This window comes from Brachyhypopomus gauderio, chromosome 2 (genome assembly GCF_052324685.1).
Source record: "Brachyhypopomus gauderio isolate BG-103 chromosome 2, BGAUD_0.2, whole genome shotgun sequence".
Classification (NCBI taxonomy): Eukaryota; Metazoa; Chordata; class Actinopteri; order Gymnotiformes; family Hypopomidae; genus Brachyhypopomus; species Brachyhypopomus gauderio.
In genome coordinates this window covers 12,649,794-12,676,106 of record NC_135212.1, presented here as the reverse complement: position 1 = coordinate 12,676,106, position 26,313 = coordinate 12,649,794, and the positions used below count along the sequence as shown (strand labels likewise).

Genomic DNA, 26,313 nt, shown 5'->3' with positions numbered 1-26,313 from the left:
GCAGCTGCTCATTTAAGACGAGAGCGCGGAGCGCGTGCACGCAGGCTGAAAGCCGCATGAATTACAATCTGACCGTCTTCATTCAAGTCGCACAGCCACAAGTCGGAAAAGTGTCCAACCTAAGAAGACCACACACGAAAGTGACTAAAACCTGGCTTGACAATTATCAGATATAATAAACATAAATAATCAGATCCGTGTGACAAATAAATCTGATTTGAATCATTTCATCCTCCTAATCTGAAAGCAGCCACATGCCCCATGTGTGCCACTACGTTGCATTACTTTACTTCGATTAGACCTGTAAGCAATTAAGTAATACATAATTAATTGATACTCACTTGTCCTGCATGTTGGCATAAACAAACTTACAGAGTTTACTGCTGTGAACATGTAGGGAGACAGTGAAAGATAAGTCATTGTTAACAGGTGTGGTAGTGAGTTGACACAAGTGTATCAGGGGCAACTGGTGCCGAGGATTTAAGACGTGTGAGCACCACTGCTGGGTCGTGTGCTCAGAAAGTGATGAATAGATATTGCTCATTCATTATTTTGTATATGAATAATAAGTAGGCGGTACAATGAATAGTTTTGGATGAACTTCGATTGGGAGTAAAATGACCCCCAATAGTAGTTCCCTGAATGCAATAAACAAAGTTGGATACGCTGCAAAAAATAAATAAATTAATAAATAGAATTTAAAATTTCTCTGATATCAGGGCGACATCTAGTGGCACATTTGGGTATGGCGTCACCTGCAGTCTGTGTGCGCCAAACAACGCTCATCGTAATGGTTGCATTATGGTTGCATTACTTAGAAGTAGTTTATATCAATCAACCAACACTTGTGACCTTTTAGCACGACAAGGCAAGTATGTGTGTTTATTAGACATGATTTCAATGAATAAATAATCAATATGAGGGTACTTCACCAGCACTGCTGATATTCAAATGGCCAGATTCACAAAACAGGACATTTCTGTTTAACCAATTATATGACATTGTCTTCATGTGCCGAATACTAAGTATCCAATTTCAGGAGGCAGTCTTCACAGTCTGAACGAGTCCTGACTCTGCCAATCTCAGACCTGTGGGGACATGTCAGAAGAGGCTTGACTCCCAAAGAATTCCATGTATAACCTAGGGACTTGCTTACAGATATATATATATATATATATATATATATATATATATATATATATATATATATATATATATATATATATATATATAGGGGGGGGGGAGTGGGGGGTGAAGAATAATTCCAAGATTCTGAGCCATGGAATATGGGGCGTGGGCAAGAAGCTGATGTATCGTGGTACAGGGCTGGGTTAACGCTTAGTGAATTGAGTCATGTCATTGCTATAGCAGTGAAACATCATGGAAAACTGAAAAATAAAAAAAAAAGAAAACTCCTTTAGACGAAAAGAGGAGGGCAATCTGCTCACCTGCTGAAGCGGAAATGTGTTTACCATATGTAATATGGTAAATGTAATATGGAGTTAACAAATAAACACATTCATTTTATTTGTAAATAAACAAAGCACCTAGTGTCTTTGGCCAGTTTAAGAAACCTGCCTCCCAGATGCAGGTTGTGCATCGTGGCCTACAAGTTCGTGACCTTGCGCACAATATAGTCCAGTCTTGAATGGGGGCCCTTGACTTTGACCCCTTGCTTCATTAAGTGTACATTGTGTAGGTGTGTAGTCCAGCCGCAGAAGTAGAACTCATCTGTCTGGGATGTGCCACATTGCACACGCTGTGGATCGTGGGTAAGATGTACAATCCAGAGACCCGTGACCTCTGGCGACCTCTATGTGAGCTCCTGGGCACATACTCAAGGACAACTGACATCCTTACTTGAGCCCAGCCTCATAAAATAGCAATCGCAAGAGCAGGTATCATCTTATAATGATAATAATAATGTTTTTTATTTGTATATGAATGAATAGAATGATGAAAGGAGAGAGGATCACCAGACAATAATTTTGAAAAATGACACTAATAAGACATCTCTCTCATACACACACACACACACACACACACACACACACACACACACAAAATGGGCACAAGTAAAAGTGTAGGACTTTGGTGGTCAGCACCAGACACACTCTGTTATTGGCATGTGTCAAAGATCCTCATTATATCACTTTCTCAAATGTCAGGCACAAGGCACAGATGCATGCCAGCATGATTGCACTATCAATTACACAGGCTGAGCCAAATCAATTGAACTCCTACTAATAAAGTGGTCAGTAAATTATCTTTATCACGCGAGTCAAACTCAGGGCTGTCCCTGAGGCAGTTAGCTTGGATACGTTAAGACTGGGTCAATATTTGTGAAGAGTCCAAAACCAGTCTCAAATCAGGGTGCTCATTGCTCACGCCGGTCTCAAGAAGTTAAAGACAACAAATAGATGAGACATTCCTCTTTCTCTTATGAGCGTGTACTGAATACAACACCTGTTCACAGGCAGCAATGTGAAGTCAGGCTATTCAGACCATTCTGAGAATCGCTAACCAAAAATGGATGGTATAAATAATATACTTCATAATAAATAATATAATAGGATAAATAATAATCTTTATAGCATAAATAATATACTATAACCTACTTCATAAATAAAGATAAAAATCGACCATATAATCATATAGATTTGACATATTTGTGGTTACTATAGAATGCATTGGAGTAGAACTGATCAAAATGGCTCATTAGTGCGGCTGCAGAGACCTGCTGCTGTGTGTGCCAGCGTGTCCTTCTGGGGATATTTTGAAGGGTTCTGTAAAGCACGTTCATTAGAATAATGATGGTAAATATGACCAATATATTTTCTTCACTAGCAGCTTGGCCGTTCTCAGTGTTCTGGTGAAGGAGCTACAGCATTATTATTAGTAAAATGTCACTTCTGTCTGTGTAGATGCTACTTTACGCCATTGGACCCTATATGGCTTTCAAGCTCTCAGAATCTCTGCACCGCTCACACTAAGTAATATTATTTGCTTGTGATCTGCCATATCGACCGAGACTCACGTACCGTACCTCTGCATTCGCATTCAAGTCTTTCAGCTGACGAAGCATCTAATCCTCAAATATGTTTTTGAACAATTTGAACTGTTCATGCAAAAGTGAATCAGTTGCTCCAATATGATTTAATGTTTAGTGTTTCATGTATCCTGACTTAACCCAGGCAAATGGAACGTTTATGTATTTTGTATAAATTAAAAGCTAAGATTAACTCAACATTACTTTCTTCTCGCATATAAATGAATTAATCATAATCATTTTAAGAGTTGGATGGAAGTGTACAAAATGATTATTTTCTATACCTAATCTTTTGTACTAAGCTCACACCATTCAACTGTACCACCGTGCTTTCCTGATGGCCAAACTCCAATATGACAATGTGGAGAGCAGGTGATTAGAGACACTGGCGGCGACGCTGGTGTGTGTGCTGACAAATGGAACAGAATGAACACTACAAAACACAAGCAGGCAAAATATACCCCATCCTCCCCTCCTCCTCCTCCCCTCCTCCTCCTCTTCCTCCCCTCCTCCTCCCCCCCATCCTCCCCTCCTCCTCCCCTCCTGTCTCACAGTGATGGTGGGGACTTCCTATCTGACTTCCATTTAAAGAAACACTCAGCACAGACTGAAAGAACAAATTACCCAGTAGCGACCAACTGTCATGACATCATTTGTATAAAGCTAACGGACCCAAACCCCCAACATGTTTAACAGCACACTGGCACTTTTGCACAAAGTATTCCCCTAAAAGTGCCAGCCATGTGCCCAAAGCTAACAGCGTTCCAAAGCAGAGCGAGGAGAATAAATGTAGGGAAGATTTGTGAGTACTGTCACCGTTTGTGCTGCACGGGCCCGAGGGAGGGGTCAGCTCCTTAGCCGTGTGTGATGTGGAAATGTGACATTTCCATCCACCTGTCTTCATACCTTCAGAAAAAAAAACCAAACTCAGCCCTAATAGACGTGTGTTCTGATGGGAGAGAGATAAAATGAGCAGAGTACCAAAATTACACAGCTCAGTCACAGCCCGGGCAGAGCCGAAGGGAGAGAGCTCCCCCCCCTCCACCACTCCCATTATGCGGTGAAAGAGGGATGAAGGATTACGCGCCATAAAAGTTTAATGAGTTCCAGGCCTGGATCCATAGCTGCCGATCTGCCACAGCACACAGCGCCTCCACCTGGAGTTCATTCCCACGCTTACGCATCTAAAACGGACGATAACCGTCTGATGGTTAAAAGAAAAAACCGATGTGTTTCAAGGAAAACAGTGACAAGGTCTTCAGTGAAGCAGGACCACGGGGACAGTTTCTGTCCTGTCTGCTATCCAGAGGGGTATGGGACATCTGCACTGGTGCAGAGAAACACCTCCGCTATCAATAAACATGGCCACCTTGCTCTGAAAGATATGTGTGTCGAGTCAGAGCCTTTGAAGAGATGAAGCCACAGAAGAGCTTAAAACTGACTGTGAGCAGAAAAGGAGAAATACTCAATAGTACAAAAGTAGAAAATACCATTTTGGCGTAGTCCAGGGGGCTTGGAACGGCTGGGCATTACACGCTCTACTCATATAATTATGAGTTAGGTGATAGCAGTGCCCCCACCCCAAAGTTGAACTGAAACATGCCCCTTCTCAATACTGACAGTCAGAACTAGAAAATACTGACTCTCAGCAAATAAGTACTTAATACTCTCAGTAGAGCAGAACTCAATATTGATCATTGGTAACAGCTTACTATCAAAATGTACTCAACGTGCTTCAGAGAAGACAGCTGACAATTCACGTGTAACGTATAAACCAGGCAGAGAGGGATTCACCTGCGGAATAACGCCGCTTTTATTGAACATGCAACAAACGCCACAGGCGAGTAGCAACAAAGATAAACAACAGCGATGAACACCGGAGTGTTAAGCGGGATGTCGGGCCGGTCCAGGGTCACACTGGGAGAGCAGAGTCCAGAGGTACAGGAGGGCTAGGCGGGTTACGAGGTCTACGAGGGAAGCAGAGGTCAAAACACGGGCAGTCAACACGGTAATGAGAACGCTCAGTATGCGGCATGAGTCGACAATACTTCGCAACCCGGAAGCACGACTTCCGTCTTTAAATAGTCTAGGAATGAGAGACATGAGAGACAGGTGTATGTCTAATTATCTGGAGAGAGGGACTGTGTGCTGTTCCTAACATCACGTCCCTCAGAGCACAGAATAAAATAACAAAAAAGTAAAGAAAAAAAAAACACACAACACCACTCAAGCAACACAACATTGTTAAAGCTTTCCCACATTTTCACTGGATTTCTGATTAATTTGCTACCACTCTACACAAATTACTGAAATATTACTAAACGTTACATTACTTATGTTCTTTGAAGTTTTTAGCCAGTAAATCAAAGCTTCAGGGTTTTTTGACTTTGTACAGCCTATGTATTTTAGCTGTGAATGCAACAGACGTGATGGTTCCATTTTTGGCCAACAGTGTAATCATGTCAGTGATGCTTTGTCCATATGACATTATTGGTAGTGCAATTTAACAACATTACCCAGAGGTATTCTTCTGCAAACTGGAGATGACTAAAATGCTACCAGACAGAAAAAAAACTGTACAATTACAAATGATTGTGTATTGAGGTTGTCTTCACAGTGATGAAGCTTACAGTTAGGCTACTGACCAATATCAGCATCACTGAACACGATCATTGCAGAAAAATCGATGTTCAACTAAATGGGGCTAATTAAACAGCCCTCAGTTAATCCAGCATGTTCATTCAACCACAAATGTGGAAAAAATAACATTAATTTAAACATCAATTTCAAAAACAGATTTGATACACAAGATCCAAAGATAAACGCCATTGGGAAGTTCACATTGTATATGATATGAAACATTTTCTGCATACTGTATGTACTTTGAACTGGGCTCCATTGTTAACAGACCCAAAGAAAAATCCATAAATAATGTAGTATCTAATACCCAAAAGTTTAAAGGAAAGCACAGAGGCCGATGAAGTAAAAATCTTTATTGAACTGGCTCCTAACCACACACAGCTTGTTTAGCACAAATGGTCTTCCTCTCCAGGGCCCCACAACAGTGTTGCTTACCCTTTACTGACCTCTAATGATTTGAAAGAGTACAGCCTAAACTATTGACTACATTCTTGATTCTCTCAGTTTGCCTTAACGCTGGTTTGGGTGATACACCAGGGTACTTTGTACTGGCAACAGGAAGAGGTGGTTAGAGTGGACTGGACCATCTGACATGATAACTCTGTACTGTCCTCCGACACAAGGTCCTCAGGCTGTGGTTCAAACTAAGTTCCCTCTAGATCAGCTAAAAAGTTGATCCACATGCCGATGAACTTTTCGTTTGTCACCCAGAACATGTAAGATACTAGTCCTGTAATAATCTTTACAAGTCTTGGTATCCATTTCGGTCCAGGCCAAAGATTCCTGGTATACACATGGTCTCCCATGTTGAACTGTTTAGCTGTGTCATGTTCATCATGGTTCATCATGGTCTTCTGTTTCGTCTGCTTTGTTTCCACTTTAGTCTTGAGTTTTAGATGCAGCAGATCTAATGTGCAACACAACCTTCTTCCCACTAATAGCTCTGCAGGAGAGCATCCCGTGGTTGAATGTGGTGTTATTCTGTAGCTAACCAGTGCTCAGTACAACCTTGTCTCTAGGGTTTCCTCATAACTCTTTTTCATCGGCTTCTAAAATATCTGTACAGTTCGCTCTGCTAATCCATTTGATGATGGATGATAGGGTGCTGAAGCATTGTGGGTGATTCAGTTTCCAACCATGAATTCTTTGTTTGACTCACTCACGAAACATGATGCATCGTCTGACACAATCATGTCTGGAATGCCATGAATGCTGATAAAGTGTCTAAGACAATCTAGTGTGTAGATGCAGAGTTCACAGGGTACACCTCAGTCCACTCTCAATGAGCTGCCACCAACACCAAACATCTTACCCAAAAAATTACCTGCATGAATTCTCACCTGCATTGTTTACCAGGCCACTCCCAGGAATGCAGAAATGTTGTTCTTTGTTCTTGACACTCACTGCAACCCTTTACACTGGCTTCAATATCAGCATCCAACTGAGGCCACCATAGATAACTTCTCACCAGGCCTTTCATTCTTGTTATGCCTGGATGTGACTGATGCGACTGGGTTAACAAAGATGAGTCAATGACACGTGTGCCCCAAAAACACACAACCCTCCTGCACACTCAGCTCATACTGTCTCTGCTGTATAAAGGTATAAACCCTGGTTCCTCTAAGTGATCAAGCCAATCTGCCAACGTGACCCCCCCATACTATGGACAGTATGGGGTCTGTAGCCACCCATCTCTGCGTTTGTTCAGAGGTTAGCAGTGGATTGGTTTCATGCTCTACCGGTGAAGACTTTTGAGGAGATGGGGGCACCAGAAGCCGGCTAAGTGCATCCACATTTCCATTATGTTTGCCTGCCCTGTATGTGATCACATACTCATAGGCCTTTAAGATTACAGCCCATCTCATTATCCGCCGAGATGTCATCTGTGGTACAGCCTTCATCTCATTCACTAAACTGATAAATGGCTTGTGGTCGGTACAGCTTGTGAAAATTACAAATTTCCTCCCACATAAGAACTCATGAAATTTCTGCACCCATATGACCGCTAATCCCTCCTTATCTAACTGTGAATAGTTCGTTTCTGCTGCAGAAAAGGTGTGTGAGACAATCCCAAATGGACAATCACCTCTATCTGGAATCTGGGGACCAAGGATTGCTCCTACCCCATACATGATGGATCACAGGAGGTTATTAGTTCCTTATTTTCATCAGAATGCACCAACACTTTACTGGACTACAAGAGCTTTTCAGCTTCCTGAAAGGCTCTGGCTTGTTCTGGCCCCCATTTCCATATCTCCTCCTTCCTCAGAAATTTATGTAACCAGCAGTGTTGAAAAGTTTGGCAGGAACCGACTGTAAAAGTTCAGAAGCCCTAAGAAGGCTGTGAGTTCGGTCAGTGAAGTAGGTGCAGGTGTGTTCTGTATGGCCAGCACTTTTCCTGGTATTCCTGTGGCATCCACCCTATATCCCAGGAAGGTGACTTCTTTCTCTTTGAAGCTATATTTGGTCATTTTTAGAAGACACACTTCATCCAGACGCTGATGTACGTGCTCCATTATTTTTTAATGGTCCTTATCATCCTTTCCTGTCAGTAAAATGTACCATCCAGGTACATCACTACCTTGGGAATGTCACGGGGAATGGCCTCCATAGTTCTCTGTAATATTGCTGGACTAGAACGAACCCCAAAAGGTAACCTTGTATAAGTAAACAGTCCTTTGTGAGTGTTTACTGCAACATATTTTTTGGATTCTTCATCCAGCCGTATTTGTTGATATGCATGACTCATGTTTTGTGATTTTTTTCTTCTACAGATCGCAACATGTCTTCCATTCTCCATACTGCTCCTTCCTGTGGTCACTTTATTTACTGTGAGCTTGTGGTCTACACACAACCTCACAGTCCTGTCAGGCTTCAATCTTGAGACAAGTGGGGTTGTCCAAGTCTGCAGATTTCACAGCTTCTAGTATTTTATCTTTCATCAAACGATCCACCTCCATTTTTACTTTGACTTTCACTGCAAAAGGTACAGAGTGGAGTTTGAAGAAACGAGGCAGACATAAAGGAGTCTTTTATTTTGGTGTGGATCTGTGGTGAGGTCTGGTTGGTGGATTCTACCAGTGTGTATAGGGGACTGCCTCTGGTGCCTGCTCTCTCTCTCGTTTTCTCCCTGTTGGCAGGCCTGTAGGTGGTGTATGTCTTTGCTAAATGTTAGCAATAAAGCTCAGTTTGGTTTCTCCTAAATTCTGCCATTGTTTTCCAATTGTCTGCTTAAGCAGTCCTGAACATAGTGGTGAGTAAATACACGACAGATACATTTTAGCATTTGTCCCTTTGACAGCCCCCTTGTTCATACTTGAACACTGGATCATGTTTCATCTGCATTTCTAGCAGTGACTGTAGTTTCGTATACTTTATTCACTGCATGCCAGTTAACACTCAACTTTCCTAACAACCCTTGTCCTAACAAGTCTGGCCCTGCTCCCTGCTCCCACTACTGCTGCTAGATGTTTGACCATGTCCTTGTGTCCTACCTGCACCAGTACTGTCAACGTATTGATTTTCTGTCCTGTTCCTGCATAGGTTTTTTAAACGAATGGAGCTCGTCATCATCTCTGACACTTCTGTCTCATTCCCTGACCATGTGTATTCAGCCTTTGATAATATTGTCACACTACAGCCTGTGTCAATCTCAAAAGTTTACCGGCCTGCCATTTATTGTCAAACTGTGTGGGAGGGAGTACTCTGTGCACTCAATCCATAATGCTAAATATTGTAAAGACTTCCTCAACTCCTTCTTCTTCTTGTACATACTTTGTTCTGCTAGTTTGTTTTTTTTCTTTCCTCTCTTCTCCAGTGCTTGTTTTCACACCATTCTTTAGTTTTCAATCTCTCTTCAAACATATTTCCATGTTTGTGGCATGTTTCAACAGCAAATCTAAAGTACTTTGTTATATGGTTATTTTCATCCCATCGGATAGCATTTTCCAGTTCTCGTTGACTTTATCCTGGTTTCCAGCTTGAATACTGCTCCCCCTACTGGTTTTAACCATTTGTCCATATACTTGTACTGTTTACATCTCTCATGTCTTTATTAGCTGCTTCCATGGCATTTTGTGACTTGAACTTCCACTTTTGAACAGTTTCACGAGGCTTTGGATTTAAATGGTGCTTCAGAAAACTTACCGGTTGAACGACTTTTCTCCTGGCCTTTCAGGGCTCAGAAGATTTCTCATTAGTGTATAGGTTTGTGCCCCCATACAACTCAGCAAGGTATCTCTCTTCTTCTCCACCAATTCTGAATATTAAAGGTGAATACTTTCAAAATAATATTCCCTTGTTACCAAGCGCTGGTTATTTGACCGCTGTGATGTGTTACTAGAAGTGCTGCACCTGTTTAACCTTCCTGTGCAAATAATGTATGTTTATGTATAAATACATAAAGAACAATAATTCTCAAAACATAATTAATCATGAAGTTCAAACTGAGTGTATGTAAATAAAATACTTACTGTGCTTGTAATAATATTTCAGTCATGCATGAGAAAACATACAGAAGTGTAAGTGCTTGATGCCACATAAACCATATATACCATATATATTTATTTTACAAAATACATTTTGTATTGAGGGGGTCCAACCCAAAGATTTCCTATTCACTAACGTACTTTAGCAATGTTACATTACGCTATTGTGACGTGTTGTGGAGGAGGCAGGCACAACGACGATCGTAGTGAAGGGTCCGGAGCTGTTCCGTAACAGCTATAGCCAAAACTATAAACACATTGTGACATTATAAATAAATAAACTAGTAAATGCATTATGCAATTTTGGCAAATGATAAAAGGAAATGATAGCTGTTGATCATCCATCCATCCATTACACAGGTCAACAAAAAAAAAAAAAAATTACTGGTGCCCAAAATATTTTAATGAATTTGGGGTATTTTTGGGGTGCTGATTCTGAATATGCTATCAGTTTTGCCAGATTGGCTCAAGTTTTTGAGATTTTTGGTATCTTATTTATAGCACTTATATAGCATTAGCACATATAGCATATAGCACAAGAAGAAGTTGTAATAACGATCCAGACACATTCTGTTACATTTGTGGTGAATATACACTGCAAAAACATAGAAGAAACATAACAGACTTCATAAAAAAGTGTATTTGGCCTATTTTGGGGTTATGCTTGGGGACCAAGACAAGTCTTGGGCACCACACATAGTGTGTTTTTTTTACACATTTCACGAAAAATCTCAAAAACTTGAGCCAATCTGGAAAAACTGATGACATATTCAGAATCAGCACCCCAAAGTTACCCTAAATTCCTTGAAATATCTTTGGCCCCAAAAATGCTGTTGACCTGTGTTATCATTACCTCTTAATCCCACTAATCGGGGTTACAGGGGGGCTGGAGCCAATCCCAGCATCACCATGTGAGGGCAGGTATACCATGAGCAGGTCACCGATCCACCACATGGCCAATGCACACACACACACTCACACCTACAGGCAATTTAGAGTAACCAATCAACTTAACACACATCTTTGGACTGTGGGAGGAAACCGGAGTACCCAAAGAATACTCACACAGATACAGGGAGAACATGCAAACTCCACACAGAGCAGTCCAGACCGAGAATCGAACCCAGACCACCTTGCTGTAAGGCAGTGGTTCCCAAAGTGGGGGGCACGCTCCCTAGGTGGGTCGCGGAGCTATTGCAAGGGGGGCCCAGAGCTTGGAAGTAAAACACGTGTACATGTGTCAATATGGGGGGGTGTGTGTATGGGGGCGCAAAAATATTCTCATTTACTAAAGGGGGGGCACGGCAGAAAAAGTTTGGGAACCACTGCTGTAAGGTGACAGCGCTAACCACCACATCACCACACCGCTCATCTGTTGATCATTATATTCACAATAGCATTCATGAGGCACTGAGAGCTATAACCGGTTTGGGCAGTTGAATGGTTAAAAACTCTGTTTGTGCAATTGGTGCAAGGGAGACAAGCATAGCATAGCGACATTTTCCTGAATCTCCTTTGCCCACCCAAATTCAGTACATGTTCAGGGAACAAAACTTATGACATGTAAATGACTGGTCTGTGACAAATGTTCAAACACTACACCTAAGATGTGTTTTGAGTGAGGATAGAGCAATACACTATTTATTTATTTATTACATGCAACATAAGCCAAATGGAATGTAAATCACTGAATGGCAATAAAACTACTGGCGAACTGTTCTACTTTGAAAGGGACCATCTTCAAACAATTGATGACATGCTCGTTAGGATGGGATTACACATGAGCGATTCTCTGGTCAAACACCTCTCCATTTGAAATGACAACACAATACGGCGAGAGAACAGAGTCAACATTATAGACAGGATGTAGGCCACTATTAGTGTGAAGCTAATTTGTGACTCTACCATTGCATTCTACCATGGCCCTTGTGTGCTTTGTTTGTCTACTCTTGGAACATCCTGTGATTGGTTGAGGTAGGTTTTGGGTTTCATTACTTTTGCTCCAGATTCTGATCAATTCTAGGCTTCTTGTCCTAACCTTGTTGCTTATTAGCTGCAGGGTTGCAACTACACACTTTCTGAGGTGTATGCAAACACACTATCGGCGCCCCCCGCACTCCATCCCCACCCCCCACCAACTCGGCAAATAATTTTCTGGTATTGATTTGGCGCCCCCTCTAGTGCAGCGCCCCTATGCGTCGCATACGCTGCATACTCCCTTTTTGCGCCACTGATTAGCTGTAATTACTCACTGCAGGTGTAGTTTCACCCTGGTCCAAGGTGTGAATAAGGGGGCAGATACAGCACTGACTAAAACAGATAAATGTACAGACGTGTCTGTAATGGTATGTAGTTGCTTCTAACCTCCGTTACGTACTTCTCTGCTTTTCATCTAGTTTCCTCCAATGACACTGAATCTTTAACCCAGCTGTCATTCTCTTTCCCTACTAGTATCTATAAAGCTTGTTTCTATTCCATAATGTGTTTGGCAATTTCTGTGTATGTATCCCACAGGGCTCATAGACACTAGCATAGTTACCACAACACCAGCAACCTCATTTACCCACAACATTCATTACAAACACAGAGCACAGTGACAGAAGGCTGACTTCATCTCAGCCCTTGCATCCCTCCACTCACTACACTTCTTGGCTCTGGACGAAACCTGGATCACCCCGGAGAACTCTGGACTGCAGCTGCTCTGTCTTCTGCCTTCTCATTAACTCATTTCCCATGGCGCCTTGGAAGGGGTGATGACACAGGTCTATCTCCAGAGTGTCGTTTCACCCAATTTTCCTTCTCAGGTCTTTGAATCTCTTCCTTTGAGTTGCATCACTGTATCCTACCCCACTAATCTTCACATGGGTGTGATTTATCTTAAGGTTCCCTTAAGAACTTCGTTGACACTTGATACCCTCCGCAGCAAATTCACTATTGAAGCAAACCTACTCATCCTCCTTAGTGACTTCAACTTTCCATCCGACAAACTGCATTCGTCTTGCATCCTTCCATCACTGTGATCGTTTGACCTCGCCATCAACCTGTCTCCTCCGAATCACAGAGCAGGTAACATTCTGGACTTGGTCTTTACATGAGCCACTAGAACCATCAGTTCTTCACCTCTCAGACCATCATCTTCTATCCTTCTTTTTCTCTCCCTGCCCTTTCCACTCACACTTCCTCCATACATTCTTCTTACTTGCATCCAAATCTATGCTCCATCACTCCCTCAACCCTTGTTTGATAGAAAAGATCTACATCCAATCCACATATTCTCCATTGGAATCCCTCAAGGCTCAGTCATAGGCCCTCTTCTCCTCTCTTTGTATACTCATTCCCTTGGTGACATTATTTCTTCTCATGATTTCTCCTATCATTGCTATGCTGATGACACCCAGCTAATTCTTCCCTTCCCACATTCTGTCACCCAGGATTTTGGCTGTCCTTCAGCATGCTTGACACATGTTGCTTCATGGATGACAGCTTACCAAGCTCAACCATAGGAAAACCTTCCAGGAACCCCAAACCCAAACAATGACCTTACCGTTTCTTTCGAGAGCACCCTGTAAATACCACCAGAAACTGCTTGAAGCCTGGGTGTTGAAGCCTTAGAACAACCAATTGTCCTTCTCAACACATGTTTCAAAGCTGACTAGATTATGCAGATTTCTCCTCTCCAACATACAGAGAATAGAACCCTTTCTTTCACAGGAAGTTACCCAGGTGCTTGTACGGTCTCTCCTCATCTCACACCTGGACTACAGCAACTGCCTACTTGCGGGTCTTCCGCTACGGGTCATCAGAACTCTACAACTGATTCAGAATGCTGCAGCACGATTAGCCTTCAATCTCCCCAAGTTCTCACATGTGACTCCTCTGCTGCGCTCACTTTACTGGCTTCCAGTAGCGGCACACATCAGATATAAAATCTTGATGCTTGCCTACAAAGCCAAAATGGACCAGCCCCTCCCTACATGATATCCATGGTCAAAGCCCGATACGTAGCATGGGCACTCTGAACCTCAAGCATGGCTCGACACGAAACACCATGCTTAAAGTCTCACGGAAGACAAAACTCAAGACTATTCTCTCTTCTGGATCAGAGATGGTGGAACGATCGTCCACTTACTGCTCGGACTGAAGACTCATCCGTTGCATAATTAAATGATCATTCACTCAGAAGATAGCACTTGTCTTTGTTCTTAAATTTTATGCTCATCTGTCTACGGTTATTTATGCTTCTTGGTATGTTTTAATTGAAATACTAGGTAATGGCATTTATTCCTGTATTTTAGTGGTAGGCTCAAGGTTATCTTGATTCTTAACCAATCTATGCTACTATGTAGGATGTATTCTGTGAACAGATGCAAAGCACTTTGTAACTCATTCTGGATAAGAGTATCTGCTAAATAAACAGTGGAGGTGTGTTCTCTGGAGTGATGAATTGCGCTTCTTCTTCTGGCAATCTGATGGATGAGTCTGAGTTTGGTGGTTGTCAGGAGAACGGTACTTGTCTGACTGCATTGTGCCAAGTGTAAAATTTGGTGGAGGAAGGTTTATGGTGTGGGGTTGTTTTTCAGGAGCTGGGCTTGGTCCCTTAGTTCCAGTGTAAGGAACTCTGAATGCTTCAGCATACAAAGACATTTTTGACAATTCCACATTGCCAACTTTATGGGAACAGTTTGGAGCTGGCCCCTTCCTCTTCCAACATGACTGTACACCAGTGCACAAAGCAAGGTCCATAAAGACCTTGTCTGGTGTGGATGAACTTGATTGCCCTGCACAGAGTCCTGACCTCAACCTGATAGAACACCTTTGGGATTAATTAGAGCGGAAACTGAGAGCCAGGCCTTCTCGTCCAACATCAGTATGTGATCTCACAAATGCACTTCTGGAAAAAAAAAATCCCCATAAACACACTCCTAAACCTTGTGGACAGCCTTCCTAGAGGAGTTGAAGCTGTTCTAGCTGCAAACGGTGGACCAACGTCATATTGGATAATGAATGGTATGTCACTTAAGCTCATATGTGAGTCAAGGAAGGGGAGCAATTTTTGACAATATAGTGTATCAGTGCAGTGTCAAGGGAAATGAGCTTATGGCAGCTTACTCTCATGTTCTAGGTAGAAACTGTTTGCCGCCAAGTAGCAAAAATAGATGTGTGTATGTTGTTTTGCTTACCACTCCAATCTCATTGATTAATATAGGAGGTTATTGCTTGGAGGTGTCTGGTGTAAAATGTGCTTAAGGAATGTTTCTGAAGTATGAAAATGGAAAAGCAGGCTCAAATAAATCCAAATAACTAACCAAACACACATCTCCCTACACTGTTACCATTTATTTAAACATTTAAGCTTACTCTCACACGATCACACGATAGTGCAATCAAACGCACGCTATGGTGTCATAAGCTATGCCTGGAGAGCCATGCATGAAGAGCCGTGTCCAGAGAGTCTCTTTTCTCATGCCGTACTCGTCTCCCTGTGTGGTGTGTCAAAAGACGCAACACAATATGGTAAAAGGAGATAGGCCAATATGTCAGACAGACAGACAGACAGACAGACAGATAGGAGAACAAGCAGCAATCGCAGCCAAATACTCTGTACAGACCTTGTGAAACCCTGCAGGATCGGCGGGACGTTACAGATAATGGCAACATCTGCTGATGCATAACAATACTTTAGTCTCTCAAGCCCAGGACAAAATCAGCAACAGCAGTGCAGTTTTGAGAGCACAGCATTAGCCCTCGGGAATAAGTAACAAACAGAACTCCAGTATGAAACACGGATCCACAGGGGTTACTTTATACCATCCCATTGCATCGTAACCAATAATCGCATCCTCGAAAACATTAGTGAAAAATATCCATGCAAGCTCTGAGGATCAGAACCTCTTTACAGATGTTAAAAACTAATCAAGACCAGCAAAATGAGAAATATGACATTACAGACTGCAGAAGGCAACAACTAGCAACAACTAAGCAGATGGAGACACAATATCACTGTTTATGACAGAACATCACAGCATTACAGAATACTCCCTCCATATTACAAAAAAAACATGTTGATAAGCTACAGTTACTTTGGTGATGGATTTTTAAACGCACATATATATGTACTAATAAAAATAAAATACCATTTAATGTCCTTCTTGGTGTAAAAAAAATTACCTTCCTAAAGCTGCTTTACTACTTTAGTGGTATGTGTAAATAAATAAATAATAAAATACCATTACATTTCCTTGGTGGTGGCTCTGGGCTAAATGGGAGACAAATGTCATCAGTCTTCTGTTAAATAATGAATTCCTCACAAATGAACTATGCAGCTCTGTCTCTGTTTTTGTTTTTCTTCTCTGTCAGTTTTTTTTTTTTGAGCCACAGACCGGAGCCAGGACCGGGGACCAGGACTGCAGTGAAGCATGGTGGAGATTTTTGGCCTCGGGGTGGTCTATGTCATGGAGAGGTTGGGGGTGGAGTCTCGCTGGCGCCGGCCGTGTGCGAGTCGTGCGGCCAGTCCGAGCAGGACGCCGGCGGTCACCTCCAGGCCGTAGGAGAGGCAGGCCATAGCCAGGGACCAGCCGAAGGACACGTGCATGTGCGCCAGCAAGTCCTCGCTCTGCAACCGCCGCAGCTCGTCCAGGGCCTGCTGGGAGTAGCTCACGTACACGCTCACGCCGGCCAGGGTGAAGAGGCCTGCGGAAACACAGCACACGTTCCCCGCTGCTCTCAGCCAATGGGCTTTTCCAAACCAATGAATCACTGAAAGCAATGACTGAAATACAACCATTTCTCAAACCAACGTTTTTTAACTGAGCTAAAAATACGAGACCCCCTCCAACCTCCGTGTTTTCTATCCATCACTGGGATGGGAGCAGTCTTTGTTATGAAGCTCAAACAGAGACAGATAGGTATAATAAAGCTCCGGTGTGTTATTAAAGCTTCCTGGGTTTCAAGTGCTGGCTGTTACTGTGTCATATAGGACTCTACGATTAGCCTTGACTTTTGGCCTTGGTGAAAACTCAGTCTGACCAACTTCGACCAGCAAAGAAATAAATATTAGTTTGAATTTAAAACACCCTGACGAGAATGTAACATTTTGAAATGTAAGCTTAATTGCATCCACAATGAGTAACTGAAACTAAATGAAAGTAAATGAAACTCACATCCATGTTATTTGAATGTTACTCATAGAAATTGATATTTTTCTCTCCCACAGAAGAAATAAAAGATGGTCCTAATAATAGCACAAAGCCTGAACTCCAGACAGGCTAGGAGAACAGACAAATCGTTGGCAGGAAGTGACACGCACAGTGCTGTACATATCTGCATAATCAGCCTGCTGACGACGACATCCAGATTCCGTGACCTTTCACTGGTACATGCAGGAGGAGAGGGTGTGGGAAGAGTGAAGGTGGTCACCTTTGCTGGTCGGTTAATGCCTGATTCAAGGCCTGTGTCCTTGTTCTTTACCACCTCTCACTATGCAGCTGTTAAAATTCTGTGTGGGCCAGCAACCATGAATTTAGTCATCGGTATTTACATACAAAAAATCATCTAGTAGCCTTGAAGACATTAGGTACAACAACCAGTGGTTAACTGGGCCAATGTGGTCCATTCAAAAACATTAAAGCACAAGCAAGTAGAAAGAGAGAGAGAGAGAGAGAGAGAGAGAGAGAGAGAGAGAGAGAGAGAGAGAGAGAGAGAGAGAAAGAGAGAGAGTGCTTGTTGAACTGAATTGAAAATTAAGAGAGAGCTTACTGAATGTAATTGAAAAAATTGAGAGAGACAGAGAGAGAGAGAGCGAGAGAGACAGAGAGAGAGAACAAAGTAGATAGGTTGTTGAGGGGACGACATTCTCCCTAATAGGCCAATTGTGTGATTTCATTAAGATAGGATCAAAGAAATGCAGCAGGCAGAAGAACAACCTAATACACTGTCTAATTTATCACTCCCTTTGTCCATATATCAAATAAGAAAATAAGAGTCCTTTCTCAATACATACAAATCTGTCTCTGTCTCACTACCAAATTGGAAATGTCTTTTGGAAATATAGAAGCAACATGTACATACTGAGCAATTAGGGATAATCAGATCAACAAAGATCTAAACATTCAAAGCATCCATTATTGTGAGATGGGTCTATGATTCAATCAAGCCCCTGTTGTGTTCTGTCGGGCAAGTCCTGGGTAAGAAGACCTGCATTACCTGGTGAGGAGGAGTGTGTGAGGAGACACTTCAGCATGAGAAGATGTGTGTAGTGAATGACGTACATTAAAACGCAGTCACGGACTAGGAGGCAGATGGTGATGGGGGTTGCGCTACCCTTCGCTAATTGTATCAAGTCAATTTGTAAGTTATTAACACCGGAATGGTTTGGTTATCATGGGAAATGTTATAATAGTGGAAGTCTGGTATGTAAATAAATGGAGTCTAGCTCAATGTTTTCAAATCCCCGCGCATGAATACCAGCAATTACTCCATCCACAGACAGTGTTAAGTTTGTATAATAATGACTCAAAAAATAAAACAAAATCCCAAGACCCATATGACTCTGGTCTTCATAAAGACTTTTGGACTTCTCTAAGCACTGGTAATTTGAAGAGACAATGTAGTGTCACGGTTCCCATGGCAACCCCCCTTGTTTTGGTTTATTTTTGGTATACTTTTATTTTGGAAATCCATATTGTGTCTGTCTTCACGCCCCCTCGTCATTGGTTTCTGGTGTGTCTTGTTTGGTCTTGGTTTGGTCTGTGTATTTACACTAGTCTCAGGCTGTGTTCAAAATAGCCTACTACATACTACTGGCGTACTGCTTGGGCCCCAAATCAGTATCCAGTATGCGAATAAAAATAATTTTTCTAGTATGCGAAACACCCCCGGATGACATACTACTTCCGTAAAAAATTCCAGTATGCGAACAGAGCTATCTTCGTGGTGTACTGCATCCCATCATGCAACATTACGTTCACGTGACCCCGTAGTATGCTTTGTTTTTGTCGTATACTGGAAACTGTACTGCTTACTACTACGAGGACCAGTATGCAGTATCCAGTATAAACTAAGTGCAGTATGCAGTATCCAGTATGTAGTAGGCTATTTGGAACACAGCTTCAGTCTTTGCTGGGATACTCATGGTTATATGTATTCTGTGTCTCCCTCCTAGAGTTTGTATCTGGCCTTTGTATTCATAGTGTGTTCTGACTATGTTCCCTGCCTGGTTTTGTTTAGGCTGTATTTTGTTTGGATATCTGTGTTCTAGTTTCCTGGCTCTAGTAGATTTAGTTCTCCTTTAGTTCATTTGTTTCAGTTGGCTTTAAATGCTCTTCTGTCTTTAACCTGTGAGTATTGGTCTTCTTTAGTTAGTGTTATGTGTTATACCTGGATGTAGTCATGCCCTGTTGGTCCCGCCAGCCTGTGTGTCTAGAACTAATGTTCAGATTGGTTGTTTGTCTATCTCTCGTTCCCCTGCATGTTTCTCCTAGTGTTGTGAATAAATCCCGTTCCTCCCGCGATTGTGTCCACTTCCTGAGTTCCTTGGCCTCCAACCCTTACATGTTTGCTTTTAGAAGCCAGAGCCCCCAGAAGAAACCATGCAGGGGTCTCTTTCTTCTCAGTGGCCTTTAGTCCAGAAAAAATGAAATCAAGTGGTGGTGTGCAACGGCCCCCGAGCAATTCAGGCTACAGTATTTCGGCTACTTCTCTCCTGTAATGATCACAATCAGGTCATCCTTCAACACGGCGTCTGTGGGCTGGGCTGGGCTAACAGCACCGTCTCTCCCTTAAACAGAACACACTTCAATTAGCAGCTTAATGAGAACAATAGTATGCATCACCATCAGACAGATTTCCATTTAAATGGGGTCTTATGATTACATGGTAAAGGCAAGCTTGTAGTTGGAAAATGTGTGAGATGCGTGTCTGCTCTTTCACAGACTGGCTCTCTGCAGTTCCCATCCATCTACTCGTAATCTCATACACATGAACTAAACGTCACCTTCAACACCGCATTGCAAATTTGCACTCAGATACAATGTGGAATGTAGATATGGATAATTTACACTCACTGTGCACTGTATTTGTAACCCAAAGATTTTAGCTATGTTTATTACAGGTGGCCTGTTTATTACAGGTGTGTTGAAGTATTCTAGGTCCCATCATTCAGACTTCATCAACTGAACCATTATCCCCATCCACATTGCTCCGTTTCTAACTGCAGGATCACTGCTAACTGAATAATGAATAGGGCGGTAGTCCTTTGTCATCAGTGTTTAATACAGTAGTGACATGGACGAGGGTGTTGAACTGGTACAGGTTCATCAAGCTCTGTGCTGTTGCTCATCAGGTGTGGTATCATCACGTCTGGGTTGAGACTGGTTGGCCATCAAAAAACATCAAGCCTGCGTCCTCTCCCTGATCAGTAACTGACCTTTAAATGAAGGGACAGAGGACGATGGGACGCAAATTCCTCATGAAAGATTAAAGAGGAACATGACATGCTTTGGCACGCTGCAGTGCCACAACCCAGTCATCAGCAGTCACTGCAGGGTTAGAAGATGGGTGATGCAAACTCTGTCAGCTACGGATGGACCCTAAACTCTAAAATGGACACCCACACATTCTCATAATGTGGCTTGAGCATGTATATTTATTATTCGTTCTTTACATACTTTTCATTCTACTGCATCTGTATACCAGTATAAATATTTCCCAGAATATTTAAATACTACAACTGTAGAAAATATGACATACTTTTACTTGGTCTGTTAAAGAAAGTTTATACGCCACTTGATTTATTACATTAGTCAGTTGGAGGGTTTTACCAGTATTCCACTTATTAGTTAAATAAATCCACTACAAGTACATTAGGAGTAGAATGAGTTGGTGTCTTTAGAAGCAGAAGTGAAGTACTGATGCTCATAAGATCTGACGATACATCAAGTCTATCCTCCCAGACCTTGGCAACCTCACAGGTCCCACAAGTCATCAAACGACAAAGCCATTAGCCAGAAACCTACAGAGAAGTTTCACCTGCAGAAGTGAGTGGATTGGGTGCGTGTTCTGAGCAGCCTTTTAACCAGACAAACTGAACAAACAGAGACACACCTCCTCCTAACACACACTGACGAGCCATGTCTCCCTAATTATTCCATTTACGGATCATTCTTCATTAATAAAATAAAACACTGATATTGATTAAATCCCCCCATCACACACTAGTGCAGGGCAAACCAGCTAAGTTTGTCATGACCATGTACCCTGGTGTGAGAACACCTTTTCCCTGCTGTTAGATTTTATGGAGGTCCTTGAACTCCAGATTAACAGCGAGCACCTTTCATTGTTGTTGGGCAGAGTAACTCTGCACTGAAGCTCCACCTTTGCTCCATCAGTCTGCTCATTCCACACCCAACCTGCCAGACACACGACGTGCTGCCTCCAGCATTAAGATGCAATTGCAGTCAACAACGGCCTTGTATGCCATTGATTAATTCTAAGAGACGTGTGGTTTAGGATACTTATAAACTCTAGAAGCAGCCGGTACAGGGTGCAACTGACCCCTGGAGCAGGGAGATGTTCAACTAGTGACAAATCAGACATTGATTGTTGAAACACAAGGTCTTGATGCTGCCAAGTTGCAGATGTGAAGCAAAATGACAGTAGAATGCTTAAGTATTTGTCTATGATGCATGCATGATAATGAATGTATATATATATATATATATATATATATATATATATATATATATATATATATATATATATATATATATATATATATATATATATATATACATTGTATATGATGGATATATACAATGCTATATAAAATTTGTGCAAGCTGTATTTTTATACAATGCCAAATAACTAATGCAGTTTTCTAACACACATCAGTTATTTCAAAAAAGATGTTGCATTAAATACATTTCCTCTGTATGCAGTTATTCACTTTATTTCTCTGAATCAACAGATGCAAATCTTCATTCAAATCTTTTACAGAGACAGTTTGAAAGGAATTTTGATTCACGTCAGAGCCATCACTCAAACCACCCCCAGGAGACAAGAAAAGACACCACAAAACACCACACAAAATGACATCATGCTCATTAAATAAATCACATCACAAAGTTCAGCTCAGGGATCATATACCTGATCTCAAAGAGAAACCTTCTGCATTTCATAAACAAACAAATATAGGAGAGAATTATTGCTTGTTCTAAGATTCCTGACATATACGGGTCCAACTCCTTCTGCATTAGTGTCAGCTGATAAACTACAAGCTTTGAATGGGATGAGTTTCAGTGTGAACAACAAATGTGAGATCCAGAGAAACACGTCCAGTGCCAGCGCTAACGAGGAGCACTGCAAAAGTCCTGCTGCCCTTCTCCACCAACACGGCCCCGTCCGCAACAACACAGAGACATACTCTTATCATTCACACATATGCATATGCATGAAGGTTAACCTCTCTCTGACCAGTTCAGTTTCAGTTCTAATTATCTGTTTCTATTTAAACCACACGAATAGTATTTCTCTTTAATTTGTAAAGCCAGTTTAGCACAAAATGTGTTAGTATAATATTAATAAACCTGTCAAGCTTTGCATTGCCTTTCCAACTAAATTATCAGAAATGTGTAGTACATAGACCTAACTGTAATGTGAGATTCTATGAGCTGTACAGAGATCTAACTGTAAAGTGGCATACTATGTGTAGTACATAGACCTAACTGTAAAGTGACATACTATGTGTAGTACATAGACATTACTGTAAAGTGACATACTATGTGTAGTACATAGACATAACTGTAAAGTGACATACTATGTGTAGTACATAGACCTAACTGTAAAGTGACATACTATGTGTAATACATAGACCTAACTGTGAAGTGACATACTATGTGTAGTACATAGACATAACTGTAAAGTGGCATACTATGTGTAGTACATAGACCTAACTGTAAAGTGACATACTATGTGTAGTACATATACCTAACTGTAAAGTGACATACTATGTGTAGTACATAGACATAACTGTAAAGTGGCATACTATGTGTAGTACATAGACATAACTGTAAAGTGACATACTATGTGTAGTACATAGACATTACTGTAAAGTGACATACTATGTGTAGTACATAGACATAACTGTAAAGTGGCATACTATGTGTAGTACATAGACCTAACTGTAAAGTGACATACTATGTGTAGTACATAGACATAACTGTAAAGTGGCATACTATGTGTAGTACATAGACCTAACTGTAAAGTGACATACTATGTGTAGTACATAAACCTAACTGTAAAGTGACATACTATGTGTAGTACATAGACATAACTGTAAAGTGACATACTATGTGTAGTACATAGACATAACTGTAAAGTGGCATACTATGTGTAGTACATAGACCTAACTGTAAAGTGACATACTATGTGTAGTACATAGACCTAACTGTAAAGTGACATACTATGTGTAGTACATAAACCTAACTGTAAAGTGACATACTATGTGTAGTACATAGACATAACTGTAAAGTGGCATACTATGTGTAGTACATAGACCTAACTGTAAAGTGACATACTATGTGTAGTACATAGACATAACTGTAAATTGAGATTCTATGAGTTGCACATAGACCTAACTATAAAGTGAGATTCTATGTGTTGTACATAGACATAACCGTAAAGTGAGATTCTGTGTGTCGTACGTAGACCTAACCGTAAAGTGAGATACATGAGATACATGTCACGGTGAATGTTAGCCATATTCTAGCCTTCATTCATGGTCAAAATTTCCCATCACTGGAACAATGTTGGGGTGATATTTCTGTGTGGAAAACCAGTCGTGCACCCAGCAGTGACACTGATAGAGTGCCTCTAGCAACACCTCTGCCTGTGACATGCTCAACACCCACTACCATGGCAACACCCACTACCATGTCAGTGTCACTGATGTGTTGAAAATGTGTCACCCTGATCCAAGGGTGTATCGGCATTAATGGCCCCATGGTCAGACTGTTTGTGGGTCATCAAGTGGACTCTTCCCTGCACAAGTCAACCTGTAAAATGGACCCATCATGTTGAAGAGCTAAGGGAGTGTACACGTGAAGTGTTTCCATGAGCAGCCAGTCAGTGTACACTTCAGACATTGTCTAGGGCAGATCATACCTTCAGCGACATTGGACAATGAAGCATTTTTGGAAGTGTGAGGTTTATTTGTAGAATCTGTGGAATTTCCCATATTTTTTTTGTAGAAATAGCTGTTATGTCTATGGCACTATATAAGCCTGTCATTTGATGTTTTGTGCATTAAAATGAAGTAATAGTTTGGTTGTATATGCTTCCTAACCTTGAATTCAATCTTTCCAGCCTGTCGTCTGCATTCCTAGCTGCATATAGTGCCATTATGATGTGTGTTCTCTGATGACTGAAGAACCCTCCAGTACAGAAGTGTTCATAAACCCAGGGACACTTACTGCAGATGAGGAAGTATGTTGCCACCGCTGAGAGGAGACAGTAGCTGTGAGACAGAGAGCCCACAAGCCCAAAGATACCCCCGAAGACCAGCAGCACCAAGCTGATGGGCAGCACGATCACAATGACCCGGTGCAGGTCTGCAAAGCGAGATTATAAAAGGCTGGGTGAAAGGGGTTGGGCCGCTACACTTTAAAATCACCAAAATACAGACAGACAGGCTGCAGTGTTAGACACAGACACATTCTGCAACATTAGGGTGAATGGTTTCGTGCAGATCTAACGGAGCCAGTGTGTATGTGACGACGCTGGGCGTACCTTGTACGGGCGAATCCCCCGTGCATGTGCAGGGACAATTTAATTCTGTCTCTTATTAAAGCTAATGAGGGAGAGGGGGAGGGGGGGGTACTACTCACTCAGAAGGTGTTTCTCCTGCTCAGAGTGCTCCGAGACGTCCATGTAGAATGGAATGCTGTGGTAGTTTCCATTCTTACCTGCGAGACGAGAAAACAACACTGACAGCGGCTAACACAAGTCATTAGTTTCAGCGTGGTAAGACACTTGTGTGTGAGTGTCTGTACAGACATGAGCCTGTATAATATGCAAAATGGCAAGAAGCAGTGCAAAATAAATAAGTAAATAAAATAGTCAAATTATGTTTTGCAACAAAAAAGCTTTTACTGTCAAGGGGAGAAAAAATATTCCATGCAATGTGCCAAGAACACATTGTGTTTCCCGATTGTGTTATAAATCAGAGGCGATAGGTAAACGCCGAAGCTACACTTAATGTTTAACAATTTAGCCTAATTGCATTTTGAGTGTAGGGTAACCCTTAACACAGAGACAAGAACACCATGATTAGTTATCCCCGTCTGCACGCGCACACCAGATCAGGACATTATAGCACATCATCACTGAGATTCAGTGCTTAAACACAAGAAATTACAGCCTTGTTCACCCGGCATATGCACTTAAGGTTAACGCTTATTTTGAATAAAGCATATTGTATTGCAATCACCTGCTGGTAGGCAATATAAAAATGGGAGGGTGTAAAAATGGGAACATTACACGAAAGTGTAGCATCTGCAAACAATGTAAATAGGCAACACACTTTGTCTAATCAGCACGCATTAGACACACGCTGATTATTTCAACTGCATAACGCGCATCTATTTCGTACAGGACACACTAAGTGCAAAAGTTATTAACAGACCGCAGTTTACCTTCATAAGTCCTCCACAATCCTGAGTGAGAACTCGTGAATTCCCAAGTTGAGTTCAACACTTCGTCCACATCTATGATGTACCAGTATTCGCTCCCAATCGCCACGGCGAGGCAGGTGAAGCTGAGCAGCCCAAACATCCCAGCTGCGATGACCACTGTTCCGAAGTTCATTTTGGTCAGCAGGTTCACCACGCTTTTGTTATTTATAACTGTGACTGAGCGCTGTGGCTACAACAGCCCTGCCAGTACCGGTCCGCGCGCCAAACGGGAGCGTTCCAAGTGCTTCATGCTGCAGCGCCGTCGCGAGCCTTCTTTCTTCAGCGCGCGCGTTCGCATCCTTTCGCGAGCTCATATCAACACAAACCAATGAAAGATTTACATCCACAACCCCACTCACCTCCCAGTATACATTTATACATTGTATACCCTCCCCTGCAGACAAACGTTTAT

The 26,313-nt window shown here is 41.9% G+C and overlaps 1 protein-coding gene across 1 annotated transcript; it reads right to left on the bottom strand.

The window, feature by feature from the left end:
• Positions 1–16,494: 16,494 nt before the first annotated feature.
• On the bottom strand, positions 16,495–26,201 carry LOC143488429 (transmembrane protein 235). The gene is made up of 4 exons (XM_076987278.1): positions 25,863–26,201; positions 25,056–25,133; positions 24,642–24,779; positions 16,495–16,866 (listed from the first exon to the last, which is right to left on the bottom strand). Exons 1-4 carry the CDS (start codon positions 26,032–26,034, stop codon positions 16,622–16,624), a joined length of 633 nt encoding a protein of 210 aa, XP_076843393.1. The 5' UTR covers positions 26,035–26,201; the 3' UTR covers positions 16,495–16,621.
• Positions 26,202–26,313: the final 112 nt, after the last annotated feature.